The 24199-nt window shown below is 42.3% G+C and overlaps 2 protein-coding genes across 11 annotated transcripts in view; one reads left to right on the top strand and one right to left on the bottom strand.

Annotated features, from left to right (window-relative positions):
* CCDC158 (coiled-coil domain containing 158) overlaps positions 1-7695 on the top strand; it is a 127719-nt gene extending 120024 nt beyond the window's left edge. Inside the window, exons 25-26 of one of the 3 annotated variants that reach the window (XR_010409437.1) lie at positions 2735-2844; positions 7623-7695. The gene's annotated coding sequence lies outside the window, so the exon portion shown is untranslated. Of the gene's footprint in view, positions 1-2734; positions 3253-3731; positions 4117-7622 lie in introns of those variants that run through there. The other 2 variants (XR_010409436.1, XR_010409441.1) reach the window with 2 other exon arrangements.
* Positions 1-24199, bottom strand: part of FAM47E (family with sequence similarity 47 member E) — a 31555-nt gene that overhangs the window by 2402 nt on the left and 4954 nt on the right. For 2 of the 8 annotated variants that reach the window (XM_045880963.3, XM_045880962.3), the window contains exons 3-8: positions 22188-22327; positions 16315-16465; positions 14210-14410; positions 8116-8271; positions 3234-3454; positions 163-240 (exon numbers count right to left, since the gene is read on the bottom strand). In XM_045880963.3, the coding sequence (XP_045736919.1) occupies positions 186-240; positions 3234-3454; positions 8116-8271; positions 14210-14410; positions 16315-16465; positions 22188-22327 (924 nt within the window). In that variant the 3' untranslated portion in view covers positions 163-185. Of the gene's footprint in view, positions 1-162; positions 241-1956; positions 2145-3233; positions 3455-4875; positions 5064-8115; positions 8272-14209; positions 14411-16314; positions 16466-22187; positions 22328-24199 lie in introns of those variants that run through there. The other 6 variants (XM_045880965.3, XM_045880964.3, XM_064584643.1 and 3 more) reach the window with 4 other exon arrangements.

Genomic DNA, 24199 nt, shown 5'->3' with positions numbered 1-24199 from the left:
TATTTATCCAAAAAAAAATTTTTTTTTTCACATTTAAGTGGACCTGCACAGTTTAAGCCTGTGGTATCCAAGAGTCAATTGTATTTTGCTTTTGTTAGGGCCCTGTCTCATCAACACCTGTGAGCCCCTCAGCCAGTCTTTCTGAAAGGACCCTTTACTCACATTTGGCATCCTATAGCCTCTGCTTAGAATGAAATCCTTAAAGGCAATGGTTCCATGAAGGTCTGCAAGTAACTCCTCCTAAAAGAGGATCCACATTAAAACAAAAACAAAGACAAAAAAAACCCAGTCAGCTGTTAGAAGTTTGATTCCATACTTGTCCTAATAAAAGCAGTCGGTTCTTTTTAAAGTACCTCATTTTAAATCACTTCCTTCTCATCTGGGACTTTATGTGTAGATAACGTTCATGAGTTGATGAGTATAAAGGCTTTCAAAAGATGTCCAACTTTCTCTCCTTTCCCAACCCTTTTTTTTAATCCTTGTATTAAGGAGAAGCAACACTTTTTAGCAATTAGACAGTTATTAAGCCCAGATGTCTGGAATCTAACCTATTTGAGATTAACAAGTATGATACTGTGATTTTTATTAAGACATATATATTTGGTCTTCTTCCCATTCCTGACACAGAGCTCCTAAAACCATTGCAATTTCCTAAGTGATAAGAGCCACAAAGGCAAAAGGAGAATTTTTTGTTATTCATAACTAGCCCCTTTTAAGCACAACAGAGATTATGTTAACAAGGTGATTTTTGGAAAGCCCTTTTAGAGCCACAGGATGGGGTCTGGTTGCCAGAGGAAACAACCACGTGAAGAGAGGGTTTTTGGCTTTCGGCTCCATCCTGCAATCTCTGGCTGAATTAATCGCAGATGACCAATGATGTAATCAACCCGTGCCTACGTATTAAAGCTGCCATAAAAGCCCAAAAGGACAGAGTTCAGAGAGCTTCCAGGTTGGTGAATATGTGGAGGTTTGGGGAAGGTGGTGTGCTCAGCGAGGGCACAGAAGCTCTGCACCCTTTTTCACATACCTTGCTCTGTGTATCTGGCTATTCCTGAGTTCTCTCCTTTTATAATAAACCCATAATCTAGTAAGTAAGCTGTTTTCCTGAGTTCTTCATGCAGATGACAGAACCCGAGGAGGAGGTGTGGGGACCTCCTGGTCAGAAGCACAGGTGAGAACCTGATTTGTGATCGGCATCGGAAGTGGGGGCAGGGTTGTGAGACTGAGCCCTTACCCTGTCAGGTCTGATGCCAACTCCAGGTAGATAGTGGCAGACTTGAGTTAAATTGTAGTAGGACACCCAGCTGGTGTCTGGAGAATCAGACAATTGCTTGGTGTGGGGGAAAAAAATCCTCACACATTTGGTGACCAGAATTGAGACTAATAGAGCGAGAAACAGGAGTGTTTTTTTCACTTGACAATATATCCATAATTTTGAGATCTGTTAAAAAGGAACGACAGGCCCGAAATGGAGTCAATTCTGTTAAGCCCCCCGAAGATTTAATACCTAACCTAACTGTCGGTTCAGCCTGTCCCAGGAGTGGGATTTTAAACCAGTCCATGTGGAGTTTCCTGATGAGCACTAGCTGAGGTGCTCTGCTAAAAACCACAGCCTTTCCGTCTAAGGAAGGTGACCTTGCCTACAACAAGCCTTTCTTTATTTTGCTAATAACTTCCTGGTACAGGGCTAATCACCCCTTGTACCAGTTCCTGCCACACCCGACCTCGCCAGTCTGGAAACCTCATGGACAGGATGCTGATTTTTCCAGGATTTGAGAGCTATTAATAAGACAGTGATTCCCCATCCCAGTCATTCCAAACCTGAACACCCTTCTGTCACACGTTCTACCAGACTCCAAATGGTCCACTGCGGTGGATTTGTTCAGCCTTTTTCAACACCCCTGGTGACCCCAGTAGCCATATCTATTTGCCTTACTTGAACTGTCAACACTCTACCTGGCCAGTCATGCCTGAAGAATTCATGAGGTCCTTTCTTACTTCTCTTGAGCACTTCACCAAGATTTAAGCAACACTCCAGTTCCTTGGGAAATCCACCCTTTTGCAATATGTAGATGACCTCTTGCTACTTTCAGCCTCCAAAGAGGAATCCACAAAAGATTCCATCTATTTGCTAGAGCAGTTAGCTGGAAAGGAACACAAAGTCTCTAAGAGAAAATTACAATTACCTCTACACACGGTTCATCACCTGGGTCATTACCTAAGCCCTGAAGGACTTCAGCTGTGTCCCAAAAGAATTAAGCTAATCCAGGAATTTCCTACACCCAGTTAGGTGACAGATCTGTGGATGACTAGGCTTGACTGGTTATTGCAGATGATGGGCTCCTAATTTTTCGCTATTAGCTACCCCACTCTATGAACTTACTAAAATTTCAGTCCCTGAACACTTTCCTTGGGAAGACAAATGTGAGCAGGCTTTCAGGAGACTGAAAGAAGCAGTGGAAGAACCTCCTGCCTTAGGGCCGCCTAACTGTGCAAAACCTTTCACCTTATTTGTGCAGGAAAGGGATAATCAAGCCCTGGGGATGCTCACTCAAGAGGAGGGTAGTAAACAGAGGCCTATTACCTAGTACAGCACATACCTTGATTCAGTTGCTCTTGCCTATCCCAGCTGTCTTAAGGCTACAGACACAGCAGCAAAACGAGTGGCAGTCTCGTCAGATTTGACCCTGTCTGAAGTCTTCTTAACTCAGAACTGACTCAGCCTTTCTTGCAGGCAGACTAACTTCCTATGAGATCCTCCTGCGTCCACCGCCTCATCTGTGTCTTAAACATTGCAACACCCTTAATCCTGCTACCTGAGGAGGTTGAGTCCGCAACTACAAGGTACCGATGGCCCGTTTTTGTGATAGCACGTCCTGATTTATGAGATACTCCTTTAACTACTCCTGATCTATAATCTTCGTGGATGGGTCATACCGTAGAAATGAAAAAGGGGATTTTCAAGCTGGCTGTGCTACTCCTACCCAAGATGACCTACTCGAAAGAGGAAACCTTCCCCAAGCTCCATCCACACAACAGACGGAGCTCCGTGCCCTTACCCGAGCATGCCAGCTATCAGGAGGACAAGCAATATTTATACCGATAGCCAGCATGTCTTTGGGGTCGTCCATGACTTAGGCATGTTACAGAAACAAAAGGGCTCTCTTATGTCCTCTGGGACTCAGTCAAAAATGGGCAACAGGTAAATGATCTTCCTACTGCTAGGCTCTTACCTCCTGAAATTGCCGTCATCAAAACTGAGGCTCACACTGAGAGACTGAAACCTGAGTGTCCGGGAAATGCCCCAGCTGACTTTTGTGCAAAGGCAGCAGTAAATAAATCTATAAAGACTGTGGCACGTGGATGAAACCCATTCTGCTTCTGCAAAAAAATGACCCCTCCTCGCCAGATTTTGGCCATCCTGGTATCCTTGTAACATGGCAACAGTCTGCACCTGAATCAGAAAGTAAGATGAGTAAACAGGGGCTGTAAATGAAACGAACAGTTGGGGCTATGGGAAACTCAAGACAGCTGCTTGGTTCTTCCTGGCTCCCTGATAAACCCCACTCTTTGGTTTTTGCATTACCGAACCCACTGCAGGGCTTTTAAGATGAACTCAGATTATGAACTGACATTGGTGGGGAAACTTCTATAAAACTGCAAAAACAGTCTGCAGCAATGTCTGACGGGCCAGGTTCATAATCCTAGAGAAACTATTTTTGTTTCCAAAGGCCTCAAACCTCCTCCCTCTGGACCCTCGGGACACCTGCAGCTGGACTTCATTCAACTGCCCCTTAGCTCGGGTTATCAATCTGTTCTGTTACTTGTGTGTGCCTTCTGGATGCGTGCAAGCCTTCCCCTGCTACAAGGCTGATGTCCTCACGATGGCAAAGAAACTGTCAGAGAATGTGTTTCCCACTTGGGGGATACCTTCCACAATCTCCAGCCATCAAGGCACCCATTTTACTTGGAAAATCACAGGAGGCTTAATGAAAACCTTGCAAACGTTTCGGAATTATCATTGTCTTTATCACCCGGAATCAACAGGTGAGGTTTAGAGAACTAATGGGATCCTCAAACTTAACATTTCTGAACTTGCTGAAATCATGGGACTCCCCTGGCTTAAGGTATTACTTTTGCTCTCCCTGTTTGCAGCACCTCCTTTGGGAAACATAAACTCAGCCCACAGGAGATAGTCGCCGTCAGACCAATGTCTAATACAACCTTCTGCTGATCCCTTGTCTCATGCTAGTATGACCAGCTACTGTACCTCTTTACTGTCTGATGCTCAAGCATATCATCAACAGATTAAAGAAGATTTAATCTGATCCCAATTCAAGGCCACAGGCTAGAGTCTGATGATTGGGTATTCCAGAAGCATCATCAAAGAAAGACAGCCCTTGAGCCCCATTGGAAGGGCTGACCACTCCTGACAGTGGTACTTCTGACCACTGACACTGCGACAGAACTAGAGGGTATTGAGCCCTGGATACACAGCCCACAGCTAAAGAAGGCTCCACTTGGCATCTGGTCCTGTACAGATGCTGGAGAACTCTGAATCACATAGGTGAGGAAGAGAAGTTATCTGGCACCAAAGTAGACTGCTTCTACCCAAGACTCTGATTAATACCTCATACTTTGACTAAACATGAAACCCCTTCTTCTTCTCTTTTCATTAGTCGAACATTGGCCAGGAAAGATAATTCCATCATCTGTATCTCCCAGTCCATTGCTAAGGGAGGCAAACTTGCAGATTACTGGATTCATCATGATGCAAGAGACCCCCTGGTCCTCCCTGTGACCAATTTCTCTTATATTCCCACATCACCACAAACTACAGTTGAACCCCTGCTTAGAAGCAGGTACCCAAGCAGACACATTTACCCATGTGAACCTTTGTATATTTGCACCCCCACATGCCCATGATTATATCAAGATCAGATCTGCCCCCACTCACCAAGAGATCTCACCAGCAGGACCCATCTTTGTCAGGCACTTAGGATGACTTTTTATTTCAGGCTAGACGGTTCTCTTCCCATATGCACTAAAAACCTGGCTGACCTCTGGTGTAGGAGTAAATACAAATGAAGCTATGATCAGAAACTTCTTAACTCTTGGAGACATTGCAGATCCCATTGCTAAGACCCTAGCTGCCCAGCAAAGATCCTTAGACTTTCTGGCCAAAGTGGTCCTTGACAACAGGATGATCTTTTAGCTGGGCAAAGAGCTGTCTGTGGTATGGCCAGCACCACATGCTGCATGCACCTGGACTAACACTTCTGGGGAAGCTGAAACTCAGTTACATTACATCACTGAGCAAGCCACTTGGCTTAAAAGGGTGACTCTTAGGACTGGGTCATTCTTTAATTGGTTTGGTCTTGGGAACCATGGCTCCAAAGTGCACTCCAAACACTGGGAATGATCCTGCTTATGGTTATCGTCATAATCTCCCTGGTGTGTTCCGTTCTCTCAAAAGCTTGAAATGCATGTTTGTAGCTGCTTATCACCAAGCAAATGATCTCCCTAAGACTGGAACATCAAAAAAGAGACGAAGAGAATGGCTGGCTAAAAGACTATGAGCCTGAAGTCACGACCTGTGAACACCACAGCGATTCATCAAAAGAAATGGGATCAACAAGAGCTGTTAGAACAGACCGCCAGCTGAGAGTAGTACTAATGCCTTCAATTTTTTTTTTTAAGATTTTATTTATTTATTTGAGAGAGAGAATGAGATAGAGAGAGCATGAGACGGGGGAGGGTCAGAGGGAGAAGCAGACTCCCCGCCGAGCAGGGAGCCCGACGTGGGACTTGATCCCGGGACTCCAGGATCATGACCTGAGCCGAAGGCAGTCGCTCAACCGACTGAGCCACCCAGGCGCCCTAATGCCTTCAATTTTGATCACACCTCTCAGTTCAGCTGACAGGTTCATGAAGGGAACGGGGGAGGGGGGAGTGTTAAAAAGAAACAACAGGTCCAAAATGGAGTCACTTATGTTAAGCCCCACCGAGATTTAATACCTAATCTAATTGCAGTTTCAGCCTCTCCCACGAGTGGGATTTTAAACCAGTCAGTCTAGAATTTCCCAGTGAGCACTAGGGAGCTACTCTGCATAATATCCCTGCCCTTCCGCCTAAGAAAGGTGACCTTACCTGGAACAATCTTTTCTTTTGCGATAATTTCCTTGACCCACCCCATTTCTGCCTATAAAAGCCATCCATTTTATACAACTCCTTGGAACACACTTCCAGTTATTAGGATGGTGCCCAATTCGTGAGTCACTGAATAAGGCTAATTACACCTTTAAATTTACTTGGTTGAATTTTGTTCTTTAATAGATTTTAATTTCAAAGGCCATGACAATCAGAAAAGATTTGCTCCAGTCCCAACATCTTTGGGGTATTTATGTATCCTTTTGGTTTTACCTTTCATTTATTTGAATTTTAAAATTGGATAGATAAGTTTATGTCATTGTAACTCAGTTCTTTAATACCATTTCACCTTCCAAATGAACGCAACCAAGAATAGAGAAACTCATGTGTTACCAGCAAGATAGCCATGTCATCATAGTGACTGCCCTTTAACAGCATCCCATCACTCCTGTGTCTTACGAATTGGGACGCCATAGTCAAGTGCAACTAAAGTGCACAGGGTAATTCAATCTTCAGGAATTACAAGAGTGTGATTTATAAACATCATTATGGAACAACCCCATTGTTTTGAATCCTCCCTGTCTCTAAGCTGTCAGGTAAATAATCTTTTACTGTAATATATAACCATATTTCCAAAATCTAAACATTACTTCTTTTTCATGAGCTTACTGTCACCATTTTGGCAAACATCTTTACTTACTTTTGCCATCAAAATGGAATATTCTTGTAAAATTCCTTAAACCTTTAAGAATTAGTCTTTAAGAATATATTTCTTAAAAAAAAAACTTCTAAGACACTTTAAAACAATAAGTTTTGTAACCATTTTTGTTTTTCAATATTTAATTCATTGAGAATTGTTCATTCATGTGTTTTGTTATTTTTTTAAGTACAACTGGAATAGTTTTATGTTATGTGTGAAATTCACATAAACTTAGATATTTTGCTCCAGAAAACATACACCAAGAAATTCTACTGAACATTATTTACATTATTTATAGGCTTATATAAGCATCTTGTGCATATAAATTTCTGTCATGCCCCACATCTGAAAACAAGAATTTCATACCCACTACTAGAAAAGATAAAAATGACCATCCTTCCCGTCTAAGCTTTCCAATCTAAAGGAGGCAATCAGTGAGTGATTACTGAATGAATGAGTAGGCAAATTTGAACAGCATTTTACTTTTTTCCAAAGTGTTTTCACATCATTATATGGGAGAAGTTTTGGACCTGTTGTAAAAGAGAAGAGGTTCACAAATATTCTTATCAGAGTTCTTTCTGTTCAGGTGTTGCATCATTATTTCCAAATTTCTAGGACTACGATGAGTACCTTCTTTCTGTTATGCGCTTGTACACAAGAGTTGGGCAGACAGAGTTTATTTGCAGTAACATTAGAGCACATCCTTGTTACGTGTGTTTGTTGCTTTGTGATATCAATCAGTGCTTATTAACCTTTGCCCCTTTTCTTTCAGACAGATCCTACAACTCTGCTGAACTGCATAAAGATGTTTCCCAAATGTAATTCTGAATTCTTTAACATTCATCCGTTGCTGACAAAAATAAACTTCACATTTAGTTACTCAAAGAACCCATGATGTTACATCCATTCTAAGCACAGAGGTGGTCCTACCGGGTCACACCGCCTTTTGAACAGCCAATTTATCCATTGAATTAATTGTTCCAAGAATGCTAGGAATACGATGAGTGGTTGTCCCATCTTTAGAGATGGTGTGTCTACCACAAAGTCAGGAGATTCCAAGTCTTCCTTATTACACATACAATGTGTACTTATTACACATACACATACAATATAATGGCTTGGCTTTCTCATTGCTAAGGTCAACATGCAAGCTGGAAGACTTTCTGGAGCCTATGTTTCACCCAAAGACTGGCTTCAATCTGAAGTACCAGGTACGCTGTGATAATCTTTAGATCAGATGATCAAATCTCAGCATATACACATACCTGTTCCTGCAGCTCCTTTTTAAAATTGTCATCTTGAGCTTTACATGAGACCTTGGGGTCAACCAAAGGTTCATCTGCTCTTTGCTTTTTCCATAACTTGGTGTTCAGATACCATGCTCCATACCTCATCTTCACACACTTTGGTTTATGAGGATTCTACAGAAAATAACATTATTCCCAATTTCATTTGTTTTTTATGCTTGTCATTCCAATAAGTTGAAGATTTAGCTTATGAAAGCAGTAGCATTTATTTTTAGTTTATGGTTGATCCTTGCCAAAATATTTTATGAAGTTTCAGTATGCTTTGGTTTACAAAGGTACCTTGAAAAGTTCATGAACAAGAAAATAATGTGATGGTTAAGTATGGCCTTTGGACTTAGGCAAACGTGGATTCAAAACCAGCCTCCCCTACTTAGTAGCTATGAGTCCACGGGCAAATTATTTAATTCTTCATCTGTAAAATGGAGATAATAGTATCCACTCCATAGGGTTGTAGTAAAGATTAAAGGAGAAAGTTATGTAAAGCAGCTAGAAATCATATAAAAATCACATATTTCACTGAAGGATAATGACCTTAAACAATACTGAGCCAAATGGGGCACCTGCGTGGCTCAGTCGGTTAAGCATCTGACTCTTGATTTCAGCTCTGGTCATGATCTCAGGGTCCTGGGATTGAGCCCCATGTCAGGCTCATCGCTCAGTGGGGAGTCTGCTTCTCTCCCTCTTCCTCTTCCTCTGCCCCTCCCCCTGCTCGCAATGGTCCCCATCTCTCTGTCTCTCTCTAAAATAAATAAATCTCAAAAAAACACCAATACTCAGTCAACCAAAATAATGAGCTATAGACTTACTATGAGCCCAGCACTGTGTTCAGCCTTGTAAATGCTACACTACTTACGATCAAAATGCTATCCAGCAACAGCAACAACAAATATGCTATCCAACACTCATCTCTTGCCTCCAGTTGGAAGAGAGAAAGAGAAGGAAGAATAAATGTCATTCCTTTCTTTCTCCCATTCCTCAGTAGCGAATGAAGGATGTAAAGAGATCTGTCAGATCATAGCCTGATAGCGTGGATGTAATGCCCACACACTCAGCAAGGCAAAGATATGAAACCACAAAGATTCTGCCCCTCTCTCTTCTCACTCACATTTAAACCTAAGGCAGAATGTGTGGGTCATTCTAGAGTCAAGTCCGATATTCCTTATCTAAAGCAAAGAGGATGGGACAGAGCAGAGTGGGGGGGTGGGGAGTGAGCCCTTCTCAGAGCTGAATTCAGCATCTTGATCCCTCCATTTCAAGCATACTGTTTAAAAATTGTAACCACCTCACAACACTCCTTGTTTTCCTTCCCTGCCTCACTTTTCTTAACAGTACATATCACCATTTGATATGCTATATAGTCTTCCGATTGCTTGTCTCTCCTTTCATCCTCTAAAATGTAAGCTTCAGAGATTGTTCCCGGATACAACCCTCTGGCATCTAGAACAATATTTTGGACATAATAGGTGCTCAATAATATTTGTTGAATTAAAATTGATTGTTTAACTTGGCATTATTGATACTTTGAGCTGGATAATCCTTTGTTGGGGGGTCAGGGAGGGTGCTCTCCTAAGCATTGTAGGATGTTTATTTTTTTTTTTAACTTTTTTAAAAAGATTTCACTTATTGGGAGACCTGGGTGGCTCAGTCGGTTAAGCATCTGCCTTTGGCTCAGGTCATGACCCCAACTTCCTGGGATCGAGCCCCACATCAGGCTCCCTGCTCAGCAGGAAGCCTGCTTCTCCCTCTGCCTCTGCCTGCCTGCCTGTCTGTTTACTTGTATCTCTCTCTCTGTCAAATAAATAAATAAACTCTTTAAAAAAAAGATTTCACTTATTTATTTGTCAGACAGAGAAAGAATGAGCGCACAAGCAGGGAGAGTGGAAGGAAAGAGAAGGGGGAAAAAAAGGAGGGGATGAAATCTATACTACTGTTACACTATAGATCTGAGTTCTGAAATATGTTATGGTGACTAGTAATCTTTCAAGACTCAGTACAAACATAATTTCTTCTGTGAGGGTTTCACTGAACCCACCCTTACCCCGTGCTTGGTGGAATTGATTACTTCTTCCTAGGTCTCTATGAACCATGACATCATTTCATTATAGTTAATCGTTTACCTGTTGACCCAACTAGCTGTAAGCTCCTTAAGTGCAGGAAACAAGCCTTTGACTCTGCTCCTTCATTTGTTCCCAGCACTTTTTGGCACATAGCAGTAGAAAATCAGAAATGTTTGTTGAAGGATTGCATAGACAAATGGATGAATGAATATACAGGGCAAAGAGAGATATGCTGCAGTAGGGACACAGACTGCTGGGAGAGATTAGAAGAATGAATTAATGTCAACCAAGGGACCTGAAAAATCTCCATGGAAAAACTGGCATATGACCTGGGTCTAGAGGAAGATACGAAAAGGTAGACATGGGAAGAGGGGCACTTCAGGCAGAGAGAATATTATGAGCACAGGTAAGGTTGAGGGAAAGCTCAGAGTTTTAAAGAAGACCAAAGAGCAATGTAGCAGGCCCAAGAGTAGGTGGGATAAAAATAAAGATGGGGATTTCCACTTCTGGAATAGGGATCAGATTTACCATCCCACATGCAGCAGCCAAAAAGTTGAAATAAGTATAAATATAAATATAATATAAATATACACACACATATAATGGTTTATAAGACACTAGACATCAAATAACAAGTAGGATGTGCTCTCTGTCACTATCTCTGTCTCTCTCTCAAATAAATAAAATTTATTTTTATTTAAATTAAAAAAATTTTTTTAAAGATTTTATTTATTTGAGCCATAGAGAGGGAACACAGAGGGAGAGTGAGAGGGAGAAACAGACTCCCTGCTGAGCAGAGAGCCTGACACGGGGCTTGATCCCAGCACCCCAAGATCATGACCTGAGCCAAAGCCAGATGCCCAACCGACTGAGCTGCCCAGGCGCCGGCCCCAGTTCACTGTCTTTTTTTTTTTTTTTTAAAGATTTTATTTATTTATTTATTTGACAGAGAGAGAGAGACGGCGAAAGAGGGAACACAAGCAGGGGGAGTGGGAGAGGGAGAAGCAGGCTTCCCGCGGAGCAGGGAGCCCGATGTGGGGCTTGATCCCAGGATCCTGAGGCCATGACCTGAGCCGAAGGCAGACGCTTAATGACTGAGCCACCCAGGCACCCCCCAGTTCACTGTCTTGAGAGACTTTCCAGGCCACAGAGCAGGGAGACACTCAGGAGGAGACCAGCGGACTCTCCAAGTTGAGGAGACAGAATTGAGAGACCAGACCAAGGCAGTGCAAGTTGGCAGCAAGAAGTAACAGGAGAGAAGTGCATAGAGAGGGCACCCAGCAGTTTGCCTGCGTCCCCCTCAGCACGTGTATGAGAGGAAACTGCCTGAGTTTAGGGAAAGAACCACCCAAAAGCATTAGAAGCAACAGGGCCCAGCACGTACACAAGGCCAGGGACAGTGCCTTTTCCCTTCTGAGAAACCTGAAGACTCACAGGACACTGGGTACAATAAACTGAAGGGTCTTGTCCCAGTAGTAGAGAATTAGCCATAGACTGAACATTCCTTCAGTCCTTCGTAACAAATTTTAAGAGCTGACCCAAAAGGATCAAACTTTTCCAAGTAAGTTTAACTACATCCCAGAACAAAACTCAGAGGGAGAGGGAGAAGCAGACTCCCCGCAGAGCAGGGAGCCTGATGCGGGACTCGATCCCAGGACCCTGGATCATGACCTGAGCCGAAGGCAGACGCTTAACTGACTGAGCCACCCAGGCACCCCTCAAGTCAAACTTTTTGAAATGAAAATTATAATGTATATAATTGATGAAAAATACCCTAGAGGGATCGATGGCTGATTAGACGTTGCATGAAGAACAGATTAGAACCCGTAAGCATAGCAATCATAGCACAGAGAGGAAAAAACAATCCCAAACTGAACAGAGCAGCAGTGAGCTGTGAGACAACCCCATGCAGCCTAATTACATGTAATGGGTGTCCTCGGAGCAGGGAGGGGGAGAGACAACAACATTTTTGAAGAAATAATGATCAAAATTTTCTAAATCTGATGAAAACTTATAAACCCGTGGATCAAAGAGGCTCAGCAACCCACAGGCACAAGGTGTATATAATAATCACAGGACTCACAAGCAGTGACAAAGAGAACATCTTTAAAGGAGCCCAGGGAAAACACACATCCAGAAAAACACAGATGAGGAAGGCTTAAGATTTCTCATCAGAAACAATACAACCAAGAAGGCAGTGGAATACCATCTTTAAAGTACTGAAAACAAACAAAACACTGTGAGCCTAGAATTCTATACCCACAACAATAGCTTTAAGAATGAAGGCAGAATAAGGATATTTTCAGACATACAAAAGCTGAAGGAATTAATCACCGGCAGATCATTACTAGAAGCAGGGTTAAAGGAGGTCCTACAGGCAGAAGGGAAATGACACCATATGGAAATGTATTTGAACTTTCACATAGTGACCCTCTGTCTGCCAGTCAAAAGGTCAGTTTTGGCAATAACCACCAGGGCTTATAAAGAAGCGGTTGTGCAATGATTTGTACATACGGGGAATTGAGCAATTTGATTCAGCCCAGATTCAGGGCGAGCTGTGGTTCAGGCTTCGGGTGTGATGGACATAATCTGCCTGTCCAACATCACTGTGCATTTTATGCTTTAGAAAGATGAGGAGCAAATGGAAAATTTTAAGTGCTGATATTAGTGTTGGAAAGCATAGTTTTCATAAACCTTATGCAACAGAGCCAAGGATGGAAAACATCACATAAGTAAAAACAGGTCAGTCCATTGTGTTCAAATATAAAGGACAAAGTTACTATGTTTAAATGTTAGAAATATAGTATCAAAGATCACACGTAAAAGACAGAGGGTAGAGATAATATATTGTTTTTCACTTTCAGAGAAAGGAACTTCCTCACACCCACACCCACCCCAGACCACCACTTAGGTACTTAAATCTGTTGTTGGACTTGGGGCACCTGGGTGGCTCAGTTGGTTGAGCTTCTCTGACTCTCTTGGTTTTGGCTCAGGTCATGATCTCAGGGTCATGGGATCAAGCCCCATGTCAGGCTCTGTGCCCAGCACAGAGTCTGCTTCAGATTCTCTCTCCCTCCTGCTTTCTCTCTCTCTCTCAAATAAATAAGTATGTAAATAAATAAATAAATAAAATCTTTAAAAACAATCTGTTGTTGGACTGATACAATTTGATTCATGTACATATGTATTTGCAGCTGTACGTCATATAGAAAAGTAGAAAAGCACTTAAAAGTCCATTCTACTTCCCTTTGGAACACAGCTTGTTTTTTCTCCTCTGTTTCCTTGTTCTTCTATCTTCACGGGCAAGTGGTATTGAAAAACTGAGCAATTTGTTAATAATTGGCAAGCATGTGCTCAAGAATGTGGTCAACAAGACTCCCCCCAAAATTCATGAATTCTTTGGACAAAGAATAAACAACTTTAATGATCATTAACTGCAGCATTTAACTCTTGGAATAATAAACTTTCATGTATATTTCCATCACCTGTTAGAATTTCAACATATAAAACACATAGAGAGGATTTCAAAATATAAACACATAGAGAAAACAATGAATATTCAGATATTAACAATAATGCTGGGGGTGCCTGTGTGGCTCAGTCAGTTGAGCGTCTGCCTTTGGCTCAGGTCATGATCCCAGGGTCCTGGGATCGAGCCTCACATGGGCCTCCCTGCTCATCGGGGAGACTGCTTCTCCCTCTGCCCCTTCCCCCTGCTTGTGCTCTCTCTCTCATGCTCTCTCTCTCTCAAATAAAAAATAAAATCTTAAAAAAATAATGCTGAATGGCATGCCTTGTTTATATAACTAGCTTTATTATGTATATTAAATATTCATTGATTTAACAAATATTTATTAAACACCAAAAAAAAATTCAAGAACTCTACTGAAAAAGGCCAGCCCCCCCCCCTCCTGAAATACCAGAATTCAAGAACATTTAAGATTTTAATCCAACTTAATTTTCTTTGATTTTCAGTCTTCTCTTTTGGCAATTACCTGTGGTTTCTGGTGTTTCTGCTCACAGTCTAGTTTCTGGAAAAACTGTGGCTCCTGCAGTTTCTTTAACCCCACTCTCTTCTTTAGCTCTAGAGGAGGCTGGTTGAGTCTTATCGTGTGGAGCACATCATGGCTTGGTTTACTCTGATAGTCAATGTCAAACTGTTTCAGGATGAACTCTTCATCAATGTTTGAACTTCCCTGGAAGAATATCACATTGCATGAATCAAGGACAAATGGTGAAATTCTTCTTTAATCTAAAGGAGGCATTTGACTATGGCTAGAGAAGAGGTAGTTTGGAGGAGAGGTAGAAAATACTCAGACAGCATTCACTGGGGACAAGAAGTATTGGGGTTCTGGAGAACTTTGTCGGTGTATTAAGGAACAACTTAGGACCAGCCAGAAGCAGTGAGTCCCTGAGGGAATTAATGGGCTGAGAAAAATTCAGTCTGTTTAATCCTAAACAAACTTCTGAGTGCATAAAGATGTGGTACACACACACACACACACACACACACACACACACACATACACACAGGAATATTACTCAGCCATAAAAAAGAATGAGGTCTTGCCATTTGTGACAACATGGATAGACCAAAGGGTATTATGCTAAACGAAATAAGACAGAGAAAGACAAATACCACATGACTTCACCTATATGTGGAATCTAAAAAACAAAACAAATGAACAAACAAACAAGAAAATGGAAACAGATTCATAAATACAGAGAACAAACTGGTGGTTTTCAGAAGGGAGAGGGGTGGGGGAATAGGTGCAATGGGTGAAAGAGGGTGGGAGGTAAAGGTTTCTAGTTATGGAATAAATAAGTCATGGGGATAAAAGGTACACCATAGGAATACAATCAATGGTATTGTAATAGTGTTAAGTGGTGACAGATAGTAACTACACTTGCAGTGAACATAGCATAATGTATAGAATTGGAAAATCGCTACATTGCACACCTGAAACTGGAGTCAGATAAATGGATTCAGATAGAGAAGAGCAGCCAAGAGACAGAGAGAACACAAAACAACATTTTAACCCCTAGATCTAGCTATACCTGAGGTTCCTAGGACCTCTGGATGGTTCCCTTACCTCCCTTAATCCAGTCTGAATTATAGTTCGGTCACTTTCCAATGAACTAGTCCTAAATAATATATTGGACAGAACTAATGTTTTCAAAAAATGGGGGAGGAAGATTACAAATCCTAGTGGGTCTTAAATCCAGGAAAAACCTAAGGAATTAGACATCTACAGGGACTCAAGAACACAAATAGGTATTTAAATGGGTTCTCGAAAGGAGGGCAAGGAAAGATTTTAAGAACTAACAAAAGTTTACTCATGTCAGAAATACCTTTTGTGAAGGTTGTGATTAAACATAGCTGTCTGAGTACTTACAGATAAATATAACTGAGAAAAATGAATTGAAGGAGTAAAGGACAAAGAGAAAAAAGGACATTGAAATGGAAAATAAAAATGTGAAACAAGAGGGTGGGGGAAATGAGTAGTTATTGGCCAAAATATATAAACTTTCAGTTACAAGATGACTAAGTTCTGGGAATCTAATATACAGCATGGTGACTATAGTTAATAAAATTGTATTTATACTTGAAAGTTGCTAAGAGAGTAGATCCTAAGTGTTCTCACCACACTCAAAAAAGGTAATTATGTGAGGTGATGGATGTGTTAACTAATCCTATTGTGGCAATCATTTTGCAATATACATATATATATATTATATGCAATATATTATATGCAATATACATATATATATAGAATTATCACATTGTACACCTTAAGCTTACACAATGTTATGTCAGTTATATCTCAATAAAGCTGGCAAAGAAAAAGAGCCACTAAAAAGAAAGAAAGAAACAACAGCAATGTGACATATAAACAATAAACACTCAAATAGGCTGCAAGCTTGCAAACTTTCCAGAAACATCATCTACAGGAAACATTTGTGATCATAAATGGTGGAAGAATCATAAATTCCTTTATGACTTTATTTGACTTAGATCATATCCTAACATTGTTTTTTAATAATAGCAACTCTGAGCTTGACTTTAAAAAGTAGGTTGTAAGTAATACTACTAACTTACAAAAGTAGTAGCCCAGTTGCAGAAGTCCCTAACTCCTTTGCGCACATTTTCATAACAAAGAGGACCATCTTTATGGAGCAAATCTGTTTCGTTTGGCTTCTTTTCTTCATAAAGCCATTGACCTGGATGTGACACAGGAGTCTTCTTGGGACTAAGGATAATGAGATCATCAAAGACTTACAAGATGAGACACCATGAATCCAAGTAGATTTCAAACACTATCTTTTTTTTATTATTATTATGTTATGTTAGTCACCATACATCATTAGTTTTTGATGTAGTGATCCACATTCAAACACTATCTTGAGAGAAGAAGATGGTAATGCATGCATTTCTAAAGTCTCTCACAAGCTCATACAAGGTAGACGTTAATTTTCCAAAATTACATTCTCATCCATATCATAAAGGCAAGTATATCATGATTAGTTATAATAATTAAAATGTATATGGCATTTTCCAGTATAAGTTGAGTTTTTGAAATTATGAGTACCATTTATTAAGATATGTGCCAAATTACTGTCCTTGGAGTCTGCTAAAGCCATAGGCAATCTTGACAAGCAGGAGATGTCCTTGACTTCTCTCTCTCTCATCCCTAAAATCCAGCCCCTTAACAAATCTGGTAGGTTTAACTCTGTCTCCATCTCTGGACTGTTACAAATGCTCCTCACTGGTGTCTCTGATCTTCTCTTAGGGCCCCAACCCCCAACACCTAATCCATTCTCAGCACTGAAGCTAAAACAGTCAATTTCAAAATATAAATCTGGTCATAGCAAATGAGGCCACCCTTCACCCTCAATTAAACCTCTCAATAGCTTCTTTTTATTTTTATTTTTTTTAAGATTTTATTTATTTGCGAGAGAGAGAATGAGAGACAGAGAGCATGAGAGGGAGGAGGGTCAGAAGGAGAAGCAGACTCCCTGCTGAGCAGGGAGCCTGATGCGGGACTCGATCCTGGGACTCCAGGATCATGACCTGAGCCGAAGGCAGTCGCTTAACCAACTGAGCCACCCAGGCGCCCCTAATAGCTTCTTTTTAAATTGAGATATAATTCACATACTATAATATTTACCATTTCAAGGTGTACAATTCAGTGGCTTCCATACATTTACAAAGTTATGTAACCACTACTATTATCTAATTCTGGAACATCTGCATTACCCCCAAAAAGCACCTCCATAACCACTGACAGTCACTCTTCATTTCCCCCATTCTCTCTGCTCCTGAAAACCGGTAATCTACATTCTGTCTCTATGGACTTGCCTATTCTAGACATTTTATCTGAATGGAACCTTATAATATATGGCATTTTGTGTCAGGCTTCCTTCACTTAGTATCACATTTCAAGGTTCCTACATGCTATAGCATGTATCAGTGGTTTACTCCTTTTTATGACTAAGTTACATTTTCTGAATGGACCACATTTTGTTTATCAATCATCAGTTAGTGGACATCTGGGCTATTATGCATAGTGCTGCTATGAACGTTCAGGTACAGGTTTTTGTGTTCAATAGCTTATTACTCTCCCATTAAAGACCTAAGTCTTAACTCAGTTTCCAAGGCTCTTCATGGCCTGATCCTTGCCTGTATCTCCCGATGCTTCTGGCATTACCATCCTGCCTTACTCTCTGAGCTCCAGTCATCATGGCCTTCTCTCAGTTCCGTGAATTCACCATGCTCCCTTCAGCCACAGGGCCTTTGCACATGTTGTACCATCTGACTGCAATGCCTTCTGCATTCCCTCATCCCCCTTATGTTCCAACATACATATCCCTTCCTCAAGGAGGTATTCCTGGGCTGTCCCCAGAACCCATACTTCCTTTTATTTGTAGCACCCATATATTAATTCATCCATCCATTCATTCAACAAACATTTATTAAACACCAACTAAGTACGAGGCACAGCTCCAGGCATTAGGATTCAGCTGTAAATAAAGTTTAAACCCTGTTCTCATAGAACTTAAGATTGAGACATATAGGAAAGAGGTAAGCCTATGCCAGGTGATTGCAAGTGATATAAAGAAAAATAAAAGAGGGCAGGAGGGATGGATAGTGTTGACAGGGGACTTTTTATTTCTACAGAGAAGGCCTCGCTACCAAAGTGACAGAGACCCAAAAGAAGAAGTGGATCACACCATGCAGAATTAAACTGCAGACACCAGGCAGAAAAGAAGAACATGTACAAAGGCCCCAAGGCATGAGCTTGCTGAGAGTGGACAAGGAGCAGCAGAGAGGCTCGTGTGACTGGAGGACAGAGGAGAGGAGGGTGAAGCCTGACGGGTAACGGGGCCTGATCATAAGAGACTTTAGAGGCAACTGTAAGACTTTGGATTTTACTCTGAATAAGCAAGCAATTGGAGAATTTTTTAAAATAAAAACCATAGCATTTATTGTCATCATATGTATCCTGCAGCACATTTTTTAAAATTGAAGTATACTTGACACATGATCGTGTCACATTAGTTTCAGGTGTACAACTTAGTGATCCGACAGGTCTATATGTTATGCTGTACTCACCACAGATCTAGCTGCCATCTGTTACCCTATGAGGCTATTACAATACCATTGACTACATTCCCTATGTGTACCTTAACTGGAGAATTTTGAGCACAGGAATGAGGCTGATGTAACTTTTTAAAAGAATCATTTTAACTACTGTGTGACAAATAGGCAGGGAGAGGGGCTACGTTGGGTGGAGGCCATGAGACCACTTAGTAGACTATGGCAATAATTCAGGCAAGAGATGGTGTTATCTTGGAACAGACTGACAGTCATACAGTAGGTGAGAGTCCGGATATATTTCAGAGATAAAGCCATTAAGATTTGTTGGCAGTTTCAAAAGTAACTGGAAGAATGAAGTTGCTATTTACTGATCTGGAAAAGACAGAAGAGTGAGTAGGTTTGGGGAAGAAATCAAGAGTTCAGTGTGGACTTGTTGAGTTTGAGATGGCAAGTGTACATCCAAGGGCAAATGTTGAACATCCATATAAAATGGGCAGGATGAGGTCACCTCGGTAGATGTCCAAGACTGACGCACTTCAAGGTTAAAAGGAAAATGAGGAGGAACCAGCAAACAAAGACTGAGGAGAAGTCATTGAAGGAGGAGGAGAAGCAAGAATGGGGGGTGTTCCAGAGGCCAGGTGAACAAAAGTGTTTCAAGAAAGAGGACATCATCAATCGTGTCAACTGCTACTGGCCCATCAAGAATGATGATCACCGAGAACGGACTAGGTGACATAGAAGTCAATGGCAACCATGACCAAGGGCAGATCCATTGGAGTGCTGGTGAGTTAAAGAAAGAAGAGGAAGTGAGTATGGACTCCACTTTCATGGAGTTTTGCTCTAAAGGAAAGGAAAGACTCTGAGCTCAATGAAAGTTGTTTTGAAGAGATATTACCTCATGCTGTGGTAGGCTGATAATGACCCCCAAAGAGATCAGGTGCTAATCCTTGGAACCTGTGAATGTTACTTTACTTGGAAAAATCATCTCTATAGATATGATTAATTTAAGGAGCTTGAGATGGGGAGATTATCTTGGATTATCTGGGTGGGTCCTAAATGCCACCATGAGTGTCCTCGTAAGAGAGGGGCACAGGGAGATTTGACACACACACACACACACACAGAGGAGAAGGGGATGTGAAGACAGAGCAGACAGATTTGAAGATGTTGACCGTGAAGACTGGAGTGATGTGGCCACAGCCATGGCCACAGTAGCCACCAGAAGCTCGAAGAAGCAAGGAGTGCACTCTTCCCTAGAGCCTCTGGAAGGAACATGGCCCCGCTGATACTTTGATTTCAGCACAGTAATACTGATTTTGGACTCTGGCCTCCAGAACTGTGAGATAATAAATTTCTGTGGTTTTAAGCCACCAAATTCATGTTACTTTGTACAGCAGCCGCTGTATAAGAATATGCTAACAGAACGTGCTAAGGCTATGCTGAAAAACTTGCCATTATGTAATTATACATTCACTTTGTGATGATAATTTATTAAGATACTAGTTTGGTTCACTTCCTCTATACTATTATCTTCCCTCCTTTTAAGTAGATAACACATTTGTTTTGAATTCCTTGCCCTGGAGATTTTTTCAGGGTTGATTTTTTCAGGAGAACTGCCTATGGTTAAAGGCAGAACATATATTGTGTAGAAGCCCAAGCTGATTGCAGCAATTATGCTAGATATTGTGGGTGACGTGAGAAGAGACAGGTGGGTGTACAGAGTGTACCACAAACAGCAAGAATGGAGAGAAGAGTCCCAAAGACCAGAAAGAAGTTAAAGATCAGTCCTGCAATTATTGGGGACCCATCCGCTTTCTTATAGTACAAATAATGACCATGATTGGTTTGCTGCTCAGTGGGATGAGGGCTTGGAGTCAGATATAAATAGAAAGAGAGAGAGAGAGAAGTGGTATTTTATAAACATATGGCTTTGTGAACTAAGATGCATATCTTCTCTAAGTACTCACTGCTCCCTTCCACACCACGCTGCACTCACCATGAGGACAGGGTCCTAATCCGTTTACCACTATATCCTCAGAACCTAACATTGTCTATGACCCATAGCAGGTACTCAGTAAGTACTGTTGTTTTGTTTTCTTTTGCTTTGTTTTGCATAAAGAGAACTAGCTAACAGTTCACTGAGGATCAAAAAATTCAAAGATGCTCATTAGGGCCACAGTGACCCACACTGTTGGCGTCTCCAAGTGTATCCCTACTTATAACACTCCTCCCTCTTCCCCACCCAGGTTCTGAGCAAAATAATGTAAAAAGCAAAGATGAGGGGGCACACTCAGGGGCCAGGATGGTTGGGCTCCTGTCACCTTGTGTCTCACTTTAGCAAACATGTATAATTTAATAAAAGCTCTACATGGCCCCTTCCACACACCCTGACCATGGGCCTGGGTCCTCTGTAAGTGGGCTGGGGGCTGTGGATTGGCTGCTCTCTCCTTCACCCACACTCCTGAGGGCCCACCAGTGACCTCATTTAAATTCACAAGTCGAATTTGTATCCAAAAACTATTTTTTTCAAGATTTTATTTATTTATTTGAGAGAGAGAGACCAGGGTGGGGAGGGGCAGACAGAGAGGGAGGTGCGGGCTCCCCACTGAGCAGGGAGCCCTACATGGGGCTCAATCCCGGCCCTGGGGATCACAACCCAAGCTGAAGTCAGATGCTTAACCGACTGAGCCATCCAGGTGCCCCCCAAATCTATTTTTGTGTAGTATACTTATCATTACATTAACATTTCAGATTAAATTTGTGAACTGGGAATACAAGAGTGTGATACAAAAGAAGGAGGCGTCTGTGAAAATTAAGCTTAGTGCTTTGGAAAGGGTCAATGAAGGTGACGTTACTGGTGTGGTTTATGCAAAAACAATGACTGGGAACTTCAAGCAGACACGTACTCCAAAAAGGTTTGACACTAAAAGACGAGCAAGTGAATATACAGTTATGTTTTAGGATAAAATAAAATGTTTCAAGTACTTAAGTATCATCTTTTCTGATTCCCTGTGTTAATCTCGTTTTGTTTTGTTTTCCAACCAACTATTGGTCCCAATCATGTTGAGTAAAAGACTTCTGACATAGATCACTCAAAGAGTCATTATGGGCCGATTAACCAGGTTTTCTGCAGTTTCCTCTTCCCAAACAGCTGTGCTAGAGTCAAATACTTGTGTCGGCTCTATTGCTGGATAATTCACAGCCATTTATGAAATAAACACTACTCACAGTAGGACCCAAGGCTCCTTTCCTTTCTCCTTGGGCACTTAAGTTATTTTGCTTCTAGAAATTATTCAAAAGGAGCTTTGAGAAGGTAAGTCCTCAAATGTTTCATCAGGTGACAGAACCAACAAGGGGTTAAGAACAATACTTACAGTCCCAGGTCGACTTGGGTAGAATGCTTTTTTAAAGGTTTGGCTGATTCCTTTTTTCTTTTCCTGACGCCCTGACAATAAGCCCATGTGTCCTCCAGTTTCCTGTCGGGATCCAGCACTTCCAGCACCTTTAATAAGAGCTAAAAATAGAAAACAGCCTTGGAGGGAAGAAAAACATGCCGAGAAAGAAAGCCCCTTGATTCTAAAACAGAACAGACCAACATGCCCTTTGCTTTGCTTTTCCAGCGGTTATGCCATTCCTCGGTTTCTGCGCGAGTCCTGTGCTGGGCGCTGTGGGGAAGTGTCCCCCACCTAGACATTAGGGATGCGGCCGTTGTGCTGAGGTTGGATCTCCTCTAGACGGAATAGTGCCCCTGGGCCTACCCTAGTCCTTCACTGCCCCATTGAGCCAAGTGCCTCTAGAGGGTTTCTATAGTTTTTGACTGCCCAGCATCCATTCTTCCTCCCACACATAACAGTGTCTAGATTTTTCTTTGGGACCCCAACCTTGCTCCACAGGCAGCTCAGGACAATCCAGTCCAATGGAACCAGTGACTGGTTTAGGAACAGGCACATAACCCAAGTTTTACCCATGGGAACTAGGCCATGGGATTTTGCTGGAAGCATGCAAAAAGAGGTGTTCTTTTTCTTGGCAGAATTTAAATCTAGAGCAGCCTGTGGCCATCATATTACCATAAAAAGAGATCCTGCCTCAGAAAGAAGCCAACACACCTCTCTGGAGAGGTGAGACATGGAAATAAGGGCCACCATCCCAAGTGCCATCTGAGGGTATGTGGAGATAATCTGCTTGTCATGGGCTCAGAAGCTCTGGCCTGCAGGAGGCAGTGGAGGAAAGCCCCAAGTGGAAAATAAATGATCAGAAATTCTAGTTGTCCTTTCTACAGTCTTTTCTGCCACTAATCATTTATTCATTCATTCGAGCCCAGTGGTGACAAGAGCCGTTGTCCATCGTACTTAACTAACGGCTGGGTAGGCGGCATGGGGGGACCTGAAAAGTCGTGGGGACTCGTGCTCATGTTCACAGAGCAGCAAGAGGCCAGGGCGGCCGGAGCCAGATGAGAGCAGAGGAGTAGGCGGTGAGGCTGGAGGGGGAGCGGAGCAGGGATGGGGCGGAGAGCAGACGGATGCACAGGGCCTTTCCAACCAGGGCGAGGACTTTACTCTGCCTAAGAAAGGGCCCTGGAAGGGCTTTGCAGAGAAGTCAGCCGTGCTGACTGACCTAGGGGACAGACTACGTTGACGGGAGTGGGTAGCAGGTATTGTTAGGTCCCTGCCCAATATCCATGCCGCCTTTTTCCTCGAATCTAACAGAACTGTATTCTAGATTTTGTTCTCCGTTGCAATGCCCAACCAAGAAACTCAATTTTCTAGACTCCCATACAGTCAGCTGGAACGGACCCTTTAACCTTTGCTCCCACCACCCCCATCCCCCCCGCCCTCCCGCCCCCCACCCTCCGCCCTCTTGTTTGAAAGACAGACCCGATGCGGAGGCGTGGAAGCCACCCTGAGATTCAAGCGCAAGAAAGAGCCAGACGCTAAGGATTATGGCACTCAGAGTCAAAAGCAGCCCGGGACACTGGAGCTGCCCTCCAAACCCAGCCTGACGATGCGGTGACTTTTCCCCACGACTTTTCAGGTCCCCCCATGCCGCCTACCCAGCCGTTAGTTAAGTACGATGGACACCGGCTGACACAGGCTATAGTAACAGAAGCCAAGACCGGACAATTCCGCCCTTGGTTTCTGCCCTCCAAAAGTCCCAAGCAAAGGAGACTGGTAGACCTTCAGGGGAAAAGAAGTCGAATGTTTCCGGTTTACTGGACCTTTATAAGTTGTGTGGCTTCATAGCAAGCAAAGGGAGTGGCAAGTGCCTTGCTGCCAATGTCTTTCCCGGGAGCAGAGAAAGGAAGTCTGCACCAGCCCCCATGAGCACTCTCACCCTGGGAGGCGTTCCTCGTGCCCCCAACCATGCAAGCATGTCACCCCCTCAAAGG

This window comes from Mirounga angustirostris, unplaced genomic scaffold (genome assembly GCF_029215605.1).
Source record: "Mirounga angustirostris isolate CCGP_5_RB_7025 unplaced genomic scaffold, mMirAng1.0.hap1 SCAF_2, whole genome shotgun sequence".
NCBI lineage: Eukaryota > Metazoa > Chordata > Mammalia > Carnivora > Phocidae > Mirounga > Mirounga angustirostris.
Note: the sequence above shows the minus strand (reverse complement) of the source record. Positions and strands in the feature narration are given on the sequence as shown.